Raw genomic sequence first — 14,342 nt, 5'->3', positions numbered from 1 at the left:
TTTGATTTGGTATGGAGGTCCAAATTTTCCCATGTAGGGCTCAAAGGGTGCAATTAGTAAAACTCAGCACGTGGCTTCTCCACTCTCTGGTGGGATTGGCAACTTACACGATTCCTGATTTCAAAACAGCATATCGATATCAACTACAGGGTATTCCTTTTTCGGTAAAGACATTAAAAAGCAGGGACAGCACCCATAGTGTAATTTGCCTTTGTTTTTTAAAATGTTTTAAAACTTATAGCACTTACATAAGTCACACTTCTAAGTGCATATAAAACAATCCAGTTTTATAGTAGCGATCATGGAGGGGAACCTTTGCAATACAAAGAGATTGGTTCTGCCAGCATCTTCCTCTCCCATTCCATCTGTACATCCACTTACTGCTAAGAAGAAGAAGCTGACCTCAGTGAAATGCGTCAGTGACATCACTTCCGGGAGAGAAGTAGAGGGGTTTTCTTTTTAGGTATGTTAAGGCTTGTAACCAGGAGGTATGAGGGGGGGCAGTCATAGTCGGTGGGAGGTTGCCAGATCTGCCAGAGAGTGGTATGATACATTCCTCATGCCTTCCAAGGCATGCCTTCCAATCAGTAGAGATTGGAGGGTCATATTGAGGTTTTAGGGATCCGAGTGAAACCACCAGTGTAAGTAGTATATTTGTGATGCTAAAAAATATAGCTAGAAGTTAGGCAGGGCTAAGCCTCCCTGTATGGAGCTGTAAGTTTCTAACACGTGATTCTTGGGACTTTCTTATTCCAAATGAATGGTAGTAGGTGTGTATTGATTTTTTTTAAACCCAGTTTTAGGGATATAAAGTGGGGCATTATGGAAAAGATATAGGAATCTTGGGAAGCATATCATCTTGATGAGAATTATATGGCCCATGTTTTGAGATCGGTTGAGAAGCGAAAGACCAGCATTGATGTTTATGAATAGTGCAGGGTTAGCATGGACTGTAATTCCCAAGTACTTAAAGGAGGAGGCCCAGCAGAGAGGAGTTGAAGGATGTAGAGTTGTCAATGTGTCTCCATCTATTGGGAATGAGATTGTCCCAGTTGATATGGAGGCCTAAGAATTCACCAAAATGTTCAACCAGGTCAAGGAAATTCATCAAAGAGCTGTCTGTGTCTGCTAGATAAACCAATAGATCGTCTGCTTATAGGGAAATCTTTTCCGTGATTTTCCCATCTATGGAGAGGCCTTGAATGAGAGGAGTATCTTGAATTAGGGCAGCTAGGGGTTCAATGGCTAGAACAAATAATAGGGGAGATAGGGAGCAGTCCTGCCGCTTGCTTCTGTGGAGGAGAAAGGGTGTAGATGTGATCCCATTAACCTTAACCCATGCTGAGGGTTTTTGATAGAGTAACTTGATCCATGTTATAAATTGTTCCCCCAGATTGAATTTTTCGAAAATACCTCCCATAGGTAAGTCTATTTGATTGGAAGGTTTTGGCCGAGTGCGGCAATGCCACAGCCCTGGTCCCCATAGGTTCATGCGTGATATTAAAGTTGGTAAATAGACTCTGTAAGTTAAAGGGATACTGTCATGGGAAAAAAACATTTTTTCAAAATGAATCAGTTAATAATGCTGCTCCATCAGAATTCTGCACTGAAATCCATTTCTCAAAAGAGCAAACAGATTTTTTTTATATTCAATTTTGAAATCTGACATTGGGCTAGACATATTATCAATTTCCCAGCTGCCCCAAGTCATGTGACTTGTGCTCTGATAAACTTCAATCACTCTTTACTGCTGTACTGCAAGTTGGAGTGATATCACCCCCCTCCCTTTTCCCCCCCAGCTGCCAAACAAAAGAACAATGGGAAGGTAACCAGATAACAGCTCCCTAACACAAGATAACAGCTGCCTGGTAGATCTAAGAACAGCACTCAATACTAAAAACCCATGTCCCACTGAGACACATTCAGTTACATTGAGAAGGAAAAACAGCAGCCTGCCAGAAAGCATTTCTCTCCTAAAGTGCAGGCACAAGTCACATGACCAGGGGTCATGTCTAGCCCCATGTTAGATTTCAAAATTGAATATAAAAAAATCTGTTTGCTCTTTTGAGAAATGGATTTCAGTGCAGAATTCTGCTTTAGCAGCACTTTTAACTGATTCATTTTGAAATTTTTTTTTCCCATGACAGTATCCCTTTAATCTTGGTTGATCTGCCTGGCATGAAGCCTGATTGATCTCAGTGTATCAGATCCGTAATGAAAGTGTATCAGATCCTACTAACCAGTATCTTGACCAGGATTTTGGAGTCTGTCTTTATTAGTGAGATGGGTCAGTAGGAGCTACAGAGGCGGGAACCTTTGAGTTAACTTTTAGTATGTTATAGAATGGCCAATTCTAAGCAACTTTTCAATTGATCTTCATAATTTATTTTTTTTATAGTATTTTAATTATTTGCTATTTCAGCATGATATAGAATGGCCAAGTCCAAGCATTCGTTATTTATTTTTTATAGTTTCTTAATAATTTGCCTTTTACTTCTGACTCTTTCCAGCTTTCAAATGAGGGTCACTGACCCCATCTAAAAAACAAATGCTCTATAAAGCTACAAATGTATTGTTATTGCTACTTTTTATTACTTATCTTTCTATTCAGCCCTCTCCTATTCACATTCCAGTCTCTTTTTCAAATCAGTGCATGGTTGCTAGGGTCATTTGGACCCTAGGAACCAGATAGCTGAAATTGCAAACTGGAGAGCTGCTGAATAAAAAGCTGAATAATTCAAAAGCCATAAATAATAAAAACTAAAAACAAATTTCAAATTGTCTCAGAATATTTTTCTCTGCATAATACTAAAAGTTCATTTAAAGGTGAACAACCTCTTTAAGATTGAACAGCAAAATATTGCTCTCTCTCTCTCTCTACAAGTAATTGTACAGAGCCATCTCAGCTTTGCTGCTCACTGTTATTGCAGATTTGAAAGATTGCATGCCAAACTCAAATGATAAGGTGGACTAAAATTAATGGTAAATCTTTATGGAGGCCCAGATATTCAAAGAGGGACCACATAAATATGAGAGAAGGTATAATATATATATATATATATACATATATATATATATATATATATATATATATATATATATATATATATATATATATATATACTATATATATATACATATATATATATATATATATATATATATATATATATATATATATATATATATATATATATATATATATATATACAGTATATTACAACAGGAATAAACAAAAAAATAAAAGGACACTGAAAGACAAATTTATTGGGGCATGTCAGCCCAGGGCATAATGTAATGGAGTGCCACTTTTCTTACCTTACCTAGTTATCTATTGGCAAACTTGGAGGTCGGATTTTAGTGGTTTTAGAAGTTTTGGAAACCACTAAACTCACAAACTCTAAAGCCACAATTGTCATTGAATTTATTAAAAGTTCAGATTATAAAAAGTGCAAATGAAAAAAAAAACACTGAACAATCCGAAAAAAACTACAACTACCTCTAAAACCTCTAAAAAAAACCTCTAACATTCTGATTGTATTAAAAAAAATGGTCCAGTAGGATCTGTACTACTCCTATTGACAATGGCTAATTCTATAGCACCTTGACAACTTTTACTTGGCAAAGTTTTTCCTTAGAAGTTTTCGTGGTTTTTACACTTCTAATTTTTAGAGCTTTTAAAAAATATAGGATATGGGTTACTGTAATTTCTTTGCAGTTTTTACATCCCCAAAATGCATTTTCAGAATTGAAAACTTGGTTGTAGAATATTTAATATAGAACTGCGTAAAATGTTGGGGTCTGAGAAGGGTCTAGGGACCTCAGAAGAGTAGACAAGAGCCTAAAACACAAGTGTGACAAGCCAGGCTCACAATGCTTATACAACAGTAGTCTAGCAATTATACACACATCATACATCACAGGTACTAAGCACAGGACTGCAGGAGAGCTTATTTAGCCAGCATGCATCTGTATACTGATAAGCCCCACTTAGTGTCATCCATATTAGTGCAGACATTCGTACTGATTTAGAGACACAAAAGGAGAATTAGATTTGAAGTAGGGATGCACCGAATCTAGGATTTGGTTTGGGATCCTTCTGTCCGGCCGAACATAATCCGAATCCTAATTTGCATATGCAAATTAGGGGCGGGGAGGGAGATTATGTGACTTTTTGCCAGAAAACAAGGAAGTAAAAAATATTTTCCCACCCCTAATTTGCATGTGCAAATTAGGATTCAGATTCGGTTCAGTATTCGGCTGAATTTTCGCAAAGGATTCGGGGGTTTCGGTTGAATCCAAAATAGTGGATTTGGTGCATCCCTAATTTGAAGCATAGAAACTGACTGTCTAAATGTATCAAACACTGAAAGTACTCAAAGGAGGAGCAATGCATTGCTTCAGAATGTGTTAATAACCATTTGGATCTGGAATAGCTATACTGGATGCGATCTGAATGTGGACGCTTGGCATAAATGGAGTATGACAATTAAAGAGATATATATTGAAATAATTAAGAATGCAGCAAATACATTAGGAGTCATTTATGAATGCACACTTGAATGCAGGTGTTTGAAAATGGACACAGTGGCACAGAGCAATTCTTCATGATTTTTGCATCCAAACACGATCCTTCACTTTCACATGGTTGACTATGCATCTACCCTGCCTTTTCTTATGAATGGTGTGCAACTGCGCCTATTGGAAAAAAATGCTGAATCCATTTTATTTGTTGAGAACACAGAGAAGCAAGCAAAATACCTGCAGACAAGGTGTCTGTAACAATCCAGATGACTAAAGGTGGCCATACACTGAGAGATCCGCTCATTTGGCAATGTCGCCAAACGAGAGGATCTCTCCCTGATATGCCCACCTTGAGGTGGGCAATATCGGGCTGATCTGATTGTGGGCCCTAGGGCCCAATGATTGGATCCTAACGATGGCTAACGGGCGGTCGGATCGCGGGACTGCATCAATGAACAGATGCGGCTGAGATCCGACGGGATTTTTAGTCCCGTCCAATCGACATCTGGTCGACCTTCGGCCGATTTTTTGTCGGAGGGCCCCATACACGGGCCAATAAGCTGTCGGCAGCCCCGTGTATGGCCACCTTTATAGATGATTCTGTGCAGTACAAGAGTGTTCATTTTTATGTTTGTCTCTAATGTATAGTGTTTCTTAAGATAGTAAATACATATTTCCAGCTATTCCAGAGTTGCATGCATGAAAGATTTAGCAGAAAATAACATATTATTATGGACAATTTGTTCAGTCTTTCCATAGAAAATAATCGAAAAACGGCTACAACACACAAATAAACATGCTTGATGATTCATTTATCACAGTTGCTGCTTATCTGACCAGAGGACTCCAGCCTTATCGAGTCAAATTTGTTTAGTAAGACTTACTTATTTAATATATCACATCATTTTGTCACATGGAGCTGGTTCAATTTCTGCTGAATAGAACGAGAGTCTCCATATGCAATTTATAGGTAACCTCCATGCCATGATCAATTATCCAAGTGTGGCTGATGTTATCATCTTGCAATGGCCGATATTCCTACAGCACAGCTCAAAATGTAAAACCCATTCATATATAGCACTAAAAATGCTATGTATTACAGATTAAATGGCCTGATATTTTAGCAATGGCTAAATGATTGACATGGTCACCAGGAACTGACAGGAAAGTAGTAATTAAAGTAGTAAAACAAGAAATTGTATTTAAAAGAACTAACACAAGTTAGGAAAAAAATTGTCTTCTGTTTGACTGGTTGAAAAAATAGGGGTTATTCACAATGGCTGCAATTTATACCCGTCCCATAACACACAGATGGAATCTTGCTTTTTAAGGATGCACACAATAACTGTTGACAAACAAATCTGTTCAGGTCTTCAATTTCCCTCATTCTTCATTTCCCTAGCATTTGCTTTTCAATACTTATTTTCTTTTTTGCCTACCTAATTCTCACCTGTCTTTGTGGCTCAGGATCAACTTCTCAAAGTGCAGATGCAGTTTTTGCCCTGATAAGGCATCAATTGTCCAAGCACAGAAGAGGTTGTTGCTGTAGTTACTGGGGTAGTTTGGTGAAAGTACTCTTCCAACGGTTGCATTTTGTACTCTGCCGCCACAAGGTGCTGCAGATAAAAAAAAAGTGCATCATGCAGTTGTATACAGTGGTGTAAGAAATATCTTCCTTCTAGTATTTGCATTAATGATACTTTTATGGAGGGTTACATATGTATCTCAAAAATTGAGGAGGGGTGATGATGGGGGGAGGTAATGCAAGCCAATTTTAGACAGACTATTCTGCACTTCTGCACTTGCTTAGACCCACCCATTGTTGTGCACACCCACTATTTAAAGATTATCCACAAAAAAGATAATTTTTCTATATTTGGCCTACAAAATAATTACCTTTGTACTAATAGTGAACAAATAGAGACCTACCAATGCAAATTGGTTCTTTGTTGCTCCAGTGTGGTTTAGAAGCATTGAGGCAGGTAAGATTCCTGGAGCCTTGTAGTTCATATCCCATATTACAATGGAAATCAGCTTTTCCACCAGCATGAAGATCCATTACCGTCACATCTCCGTAATCAGGCCTTCGGGGAAAGCTGCAGCTCAGCATGAAAACTAGTGAAAGGAACGGCAGTTTATAGGAACTGGAATGACTGTGACAACATAATTTGGCAGCTTTAAGATTTAGGCTTAGCACACCAGGGAGCAAAGGCTGTAGAAGCAAATAACACTTCAGTTTCCATAGATCCATGATGTGCCTGAAGAAACTCAACACTAAAGTTTATTGCTGCACAGCTCCATAAAGAAGTTTATGAGATCAATGGACAATATCTTGTGATTAAGTTGACAACCTCAGGGTAAATGCAAGCAAAAGCAAGATATAAATGTGTTGTCCTCTGACATTTAAAAGGCTTTTTGCATAAGGAATCCTGTCATTTACGGGAATATACTGAAAATAATTCTATTCAAAGAATACCTGAACATGTATCTTAAAATTAGAGCAGAGAACACCATTAATCAGACAAAACAAAACACCTTAGCATTGCTAGAATGACAGAAATAATACACAATTTACAGCTTTGCTCACCTAAGATCCAGTTTTGTTCACACCTTTATTTCTTTAAACCCCCAGCCAATTCACAGCTTGTTCAACAACTGTAAAATTGCCCTTTTATTATATTTATTGTCCTTTTATATTCAATAAGAATAGTTCAGATTGATATTGATTTTTTTTTTAGCACAGTCTTATATTTCTGGACTTAATGAACTCAATAACTAACACAATCTCTACCCTTTGTACTTACTTCTAGGTGCTCTTGTTGCTTACATGCCTCATTTCTACCACTGCAATGTTATCTGTACTCCCCTCTTCTAAAGAGGTATTTCATCAAAGAGGCATTTCAACTACAAAAAATAAATAGTTTACAATATGATCAGTGGTACTGTATGCTAAATTTCCTCTTAGAGTCTTTGGATAGACATTCCATATTCCATATTACTGCTGCTACACTTTCTCCCTACAAATAATTTTGCTTTAAAAAATTAGATCAGTATCAGTTGTTGTCTCATTTGTTGTTACCCTTAACCTTCATGAATGAATACTCTTTAAATATACATATATACAAATACCACATGATTTGTTGGTGATCATAGAGCGAAAGCAAGACTATTTTCTTGTATGATTAGTCCAAAGTGCCCTGATTTTGTATTTTGGTTTGAGAAAGTTTATGGATCTTATAATAAAGGCATTGTAGTGAGTAAATACTATTAGCCCTATAGCCCCCCCTATTTCAGAACTTGTGAAATAGTAGCTCATAGCTCTACCAACACCATGTTGTGGATCATGATTAGATTTTTGCCTTAGGTAGAGGGCCTGTCCTGGACCTGTCCAGAAGTAGAGGCCTGTCCTGTCCCAGGTGTTGTTGCACATTGCCCGGGGTATGCCCTGCTGGTTGTGTGTGGCCTGTTGAGCTTTTATGAATGTTCCTTGTGCTCCCATGAATTCCAATGAAGGAACTAGTCTATTGTTTATACATATTACAACAGCGTAACAGTGTCATAGGTTCTAGATAACACATAGTATTTAAGGCAATTGTTCCCACGAACCCAGCTTTAAAATATAATATTTCCAAAATACAATTCATTTTTTTCTATAAGATTGATCACTCATACTCTGGCCTCTTGAAACATGAAACTGATATTGGTATATACTAAGCCATAGAAGCATTTAATTGTTGCTAAATGCCACAGCTCATTAGAGTTTCTCTTAAAAATCCCTCAATAACTCAGTACATATTGAATCTGTTTATTTTGTTCCCTCAGGTTACATCATGATATTTTTCACTGGAAAAAAAATCATTTTCGCAGAATATATTGTCAGCAAAAGTAAAATACCCTTCTTAGAGATGTCAAGCTTGTGCCCCTGAAGCTGCTGTGAGCCACAATTCTTATCATCCCCACATAAGTAAAAGATGGCAGCAAGCGATCCAGTTGCTTGACATTCTTGTGTAAGATACTGATATGAATATATCAGATACTGCAAAAAGTCTGAATCAGATAATCCGCCTTCTCAGACCTGCATAGGTTGTATATAAGTTAATGGGAGTAATCTTCTTAGTCTGCATACTATTTGTTATCATATTGATTTTTATGGTTTATTGTGAAAACCAAATAAAATATTTGAAACCTGGAAAAAGGGCATTAACTCAAAAAAAAAAAAAAGTAATAGGAGAGGTCCCTATCCTATATGGAAGTTTCTGTGGTCTGCACTGGAATTAGCCCGAAAATCTGACTATTTCGGGCTTTTCGGGCAAAAATCAAAAAAATTCAGGCTTTTTGGGAAAAAGCCCCAAAAAATTGTGCAGTTCTGGAAAAAACTCTAAAAAAAATTACAATTTGGGTTTTCACTAGTTTTTATTGAGTTTTTTCCTGATCCGATTAAATCAAGTTTTTTTAAGCTTGAATAACTACCTAAATGTATGGTCAGCTTTACACCAGGTACAACATGTGCAGTGGAGTAAAATAGTCACAACATGTAGAGCTAGTCCAGCTGGAAATATAGCAGCGTTTCAATCAATTGTATATACTTGTTGTTTTTGTTTAATGACTTACTTAAGAACATAATAAGAAGACAAACATAGTACAATATGCTGAAGGTGTATCTTCCTGGAACAAATCTTACTTTGGTAATGTAGTTGGAAGGTCCCGATAGCATCATCCTGAAATGTCCTGAAGTGAACCGATAGACTGTTTGTGGGGCTCCGTATCACCTGGCCTTCAACAAGAAGAGTTTCATTTGCTAAAACAACTAGTCCCTCCTCTCCTTCTCCTCGAATGGCTAGCTGTTCTCCCACAGAGAGGTTTACACTTTTTACCTAAAGGAAGGAAAAGCATGTTCCGTTAGAGTCTGTACATACCCCATTTTATATGAAATTATATTTAGCATATAATAATAAATAAAGCTATAAAAAAGTTTTTCTTTGTGTCTTTTTTCATTGTGTCATGTTATGTCAGGAGCAAATGAGGTAAGATCATTCTATCTCATTTACCTTCCTATGATGGTTGGTTACTACAACATCTCTACATAGTATGAGATACCACAAAACAGAGCATCATGAATATTTTGCCCCACAATAGTTTGATATTTGGACTGTGTTACTCATGCAAGTATTGTAGAGCATCACTGATCACAATCTCTGTATGTCATAGTGTAGTCATAGCACTTCCATTATACTTAAAAATACTTTAACTTAGCATTTTCAGTGCTCCCACAACTCCCCCCCCTTTTTCCATATTGTATTGTAGCCTGAAGCTGTGGCTGAGCTTCATATGTGGTTTGTAATAGCACCCCATACGCACCCCTTTAAACTAATGGCGGTCCTATGCTTTTAAAAATGGGCATTGGTTTGGACAATCTCTCCCTCTTAAAAGCCGCATACTGGCGGGGGAGGATCTAGCCCTCAGACTGAAACCAAGGTTCAACGAGACACTGATTACAAGTAATACTGCTATGCAGAGAAGTAAAGACTTTTTATACTATGACCAGAGGTAAACAAGTTAGGGACCACCGTATGGGGTTTATCTTGACATGGTATGGTGTCTTATCAACTTTATGATCATATCTTTGTAACTAAAAACCCCTGTTTTCTAAACACATGCACTTGCATTTATACTGAATTACGTATGAGACAGGGGACCAGGGAATGTGCATTAAAAGTAGCACTTCCATTATACTTAAATAAACTTTAACTTAGCCTTTTGAGTGCTCCCACTACTCCCCCCCCCTTTTGTATATTATAGTGTTGATGATTGTTTTTCTGGTGATAGTCACAAGCATTAATTGGAACTTATTGGAAATGTCGATGTGTTTAGTGTATTTTTAACTTTTTAATACAGTACGTTTGACCACTAATCATAGTGAAGCTCTATATAAGTAGGAGGCTAAGGATTTACAAGCTGTACCCAAACAAGAGCAACTGTCCAGTTTGGGATGCAGGAGGAGAACCAAGAAAGGACTTGGTGCCAGAGCCATAATGAAGCTGATATAATTGGTGTAAGCAGGTGTCCTTGCTACTATGTGTACCATGCAAATGGATCAAAATGAACTACACACTGAAGAATCTTCTGTGTATTTGTGTATGTATTGTGAGGGCATTTTACAGTAACCAAAAAAAACAAAAATGGACCACATAGTCCCATCTTTACATACAAGGATGTGGGAAACAGTTGTGAGACAGTGACATCATACTTTGCACATTAGAATCCATGTTTTTGTTGGTCTATAAAAACGCTGCGTTTCAAAATTCTCTGCTTTTTCTGCATTTCAGTGATAAATTCATAAATTGTTCGTCTACATTTCCTCTATAATGTAAGTTTGGAACCTGTCATTTCCCTCACTCCTGTTGTGAACTGCATAACAATATAGTAACGCAAGTTTAAGATTTAAACATGTTCTTTGGATTAATGTACCAGTGAACAGATTAGAACGCTTCAATTATTTATACTTAAAATAGTTGAAAATATGTTTTGATTGTTTTTCTTGTAATCATAACATAAACCCAACATTTTATTTGTCATCTCAATTAAATGCTTTTCAGCTATTGATTAGAACTGTATAAAACAGTATCCTGTTTTATATCCCACAGCAAATTACACCATAAAACTATACTGCCTTCAGTCCTCCTCTTGTAATGTACACAGTAAATACTCATACAAAAAAAAAGAAAAAAATTAACTACATAAAAAATTTTTAGGCTTTGGATTCCATCGAAGAATGTATTCAGGCAATTAACACCCAGTATTATCAAGCATTGTGGCATTAAGTGCCAGTTATGAAAGTATCACATTTCTATACTGTGAATAAGACATATACTTTAGCATCATTGTCCATTATCTAAGCCTTTATTACAGTAGGACTCTTTGACAAATTATCCCTCTCCCTCCCTGTTCTAAGGAGATAATAGCTGTACACAGTTATAAATTGCTCACATCATGAGCTCAGAACATAAAGGATTATGGCAAATTGGTTGTACACCTAGTTGTGTCCCATATTCTTAAAATGAAGGCAATTAAATAAAAGGGAAAGGCACGCAAAGTATAAAATGTACAGCACATATAGATGCCACCTAAGTAATGTCTTACCTCTCAATCATTCATCCTGTTGGCAATTGTATATGAAATGCCAGCTATTTGGAGTTTATGTTTTTCTTGTAAAGTCCTATTGTAAAACTGGCAAGCATTAAAGAGGTGCCATTTTGTTTGCCTTAATTCCTGATATTTATCATGGCTCAGCTATCTATAATGTGCCAGGTTGCAAGAGGAATTCTTTTATTTAAAATGGCTATTCGCAAGCAGGGCATAATACCTGCACTGTCTACTAAGAAAAATAAATTGGATAATAACCCCCTTATGCTCTTCATGTTGAATTAAAACATTAAAATTCACAAACATCACCTCTACAAATGTTTGTCCAAAGACACTTGCACACACATACAACCAACATTTCAGGGTTTAGCCACAAATAATGACTTTGGAGGCTGAGTTATGAATTATAGAACCTGATGATCTTGCTAGAAGAAATGTGCTTATTTACATAGAAAGATGTGACTCCAATGACCCCAAATAAATTGAAATTGGTTATAGAAAACATATGGCATACTCAAAATTGTCTGGAAGGTGAAACAACAGCAATTTGCTTCTATAACCAGGTGCTGAATTTGGGCTAATTCTGCTGCATCTGCTGGGGCTAGTAGAGAAATTGAATAACCATACATTCTCTTTGTATTTTTTACTGGCAAAGTATATTATGTTTAATATCTCCTGGAGAGTACTCAATCCCTGCTGTAATTACATGTTTAATCGATGTTGGAGAAAAGTAATGGGCAAATAACTAATCCCATTCAATGTTCAGATTTTGGTGTAAGGGGTTGTGCTGTTGAGAAGGGTTCAGAGAGTACTTGTTCCCAGATGTACCTATCAATTACCTTGGCCTGACCACAGGAAAGACATTTTCTTCTTATATTGCTGATTAGATACTTCCTCCCACTCCATGACACATGAGATGGGTCTTACACTACACAAACTCTCCCAGTTCCATTACTAAACAGGTGGTGATCTTTTGAAGGGACATGCAATCCAATAAAAGTCAGGATACTTAGACAGGACATGCCCACTCACTCAGATAGAAGGGGCTTTGCACAATAATATATATATATATATTTTGATACTAAAGTTGGCCCTGGAAAAGGCATTTTAAGACAGCAGTGTCCAGAAGTTCTGCTTCATATTGAGCAAAGTTCATGTGATGGTTGCTGCCATATGCTACCAGCTATTGGTACCCTTGCACATAAAGTAGCATGCAGCCATACTGCAATATGGTAATTTGGGTGGGGGCTGCTTTAAAGTGTATGTTTAGTTTCATCCCACCACCCCTCTTGGGTCTGTGGCTTTAAAAAAAATACATATACTCTTTGTTAAATATTGTATCCCATTGCGACCTCTCATAACCGATACATGTGAGACCAACAACATTTTGATTTCTATTCCTATTAGTTTTATTTCATAACTTATTTTGGTGCTGAGTGTTTCTCTGTTTATATCAATACAGTTCAGTCATCACACATTTAAATACACTGTGTATAGTTTTTGTAATGGAGAGGAAAAAGTATATATTCCCATTATATGGATTTTTAATAGACCCTCATGTGAAATTCAGTAAGTGGAAATGGCAGTTAACAGCTTTATTCATTACAATCTTTACCAGACACTATGAATTGCCAGTAGGAATTGCAGCACAAGTTTGTATTAATTATTGCAGTATATGCTCATCCTGTGGGACCCATTATCTTTCTAAAACACTGCATTTTAAGATTGCTTTTGAGTTTTATTTTTTTATGTTTTTTAAAATAAAAGAAAGTACAGAGTAGCAATGGTAAAACAACACAAAAGATCTGAAGAAACGGAAAAAACACAAACAAATGTTGTTTCCTTAAATGGCGTGAACTCTGTTCCTCTGGGAGAGATTATCCAAAATGTTAAAAGCACTATTGTACTCTTGGAAGTCTTTAGCCTTTACTTCTTTTGAAGATTATGCATTTTTAATTCAATTAAAGTTTATTCAACCAGGCAAAAAGGGGCCCAGGGTAAAAAGTTTACATTGTCAACACCCATAAGCTCCTGGATTTGAAATCTTATTAGCATTGCCACTAATTATATTGAGGGTATTTTTTTTTTTTTAACAAAACAGTCAAATTATTTGATATAATTAATCAAAATTATTTGATATAATTAATCAAAATGATTATTGATTCTCCTCAACAGAATGATATTTGTAATGGAACACTTAATGAGCCATATATTTCTTTTATTTCCTTCTTATGTTTTTGTAATGAAACAGAGGAGAATGTTTATTTTTTTCCCCCAGTAGCTTCTATAAAAATGTTACAAGCTCAGCTTCCAGTTTTCTACATGGCTGAACTTATTTCCCAGGCTGATTGGCCACTAACTTCCTTATAACCATTGTTATCCTTCCTTTTGTGTAAAGCTAGCCAGAGACGTGCAGATTTTAGCCTTGTATCTGACAAATGATCATATGTCGCAATCTTCCAACCTGCAACTAACCATTCAAATTAAATAAAGTAGTAAAAGTACCAATCACACGATGTTCTGGCCGTGACAGCAATCATACAAAAGTTATGTCCGACAAATAGTAGTGACATCGACATTGATATCGTTATCAATGCAGAGATATTATCGTTATCCGACAAAAATATTTTAACCTGTCCAATTGACTAAACTAAAGTCGTACATTCATACAACGT

The 14,342-nt window shown here is 36.5% G+C and overlaps 1 protein-coding gene across 1 annotated transcript in view; it reads right to left on the bottom strand.

Moving 5' to 3' along the window:
- sez6l.S (seizure related 6 homolog-like S homeolog) overlaps window positions 1–14,342 on the bottom strand; it is a 212,681-nt gene that overhangs the window by 61,939 nt on the left and 136,400 nt on the right. Inside the window, exons 5-7 of the mRNA XM_041580264.1 lie at window positions 9,206–9,398; window positions 6,454–6,639; window positions 5,975–6,140 (exon numbers count right to left, since the gene is read on the bottom strand). Coding sequence (XP_041436198.1) covers window positions 5,975–6,140; window positions 6,454–6,639; window positions 9,206–9,398 — 545 coding nt within the window. The remainder of the gene's footprint in view (window positions 1–5,974; window positions 6,141–6,453; window positions 6,640–9,205; window positions 9,399–14,342) is intronic.

The sequence above is a fragment of the Xenopus laevis genome, chromosome 1S (genome assembly GCF_017654675.1).
Source record: "Xenopus laevis strain J_2021 chromosome 1S, Xenopus_laevis_v10.1, whole genome shotgun sequence".
In the NCBI taxonomy this organism is placed as follows: Eukaryota; Metazoa; Chordata; class Amphibia; order Anura; family Pipidae; genus Xenopus; species Xenopus laevis.
The sequence above is the reverse complement of the archived record's forward strand: the minus strand, read 5'-3'. Positions and strand labels throughout refer to the sequence as shown.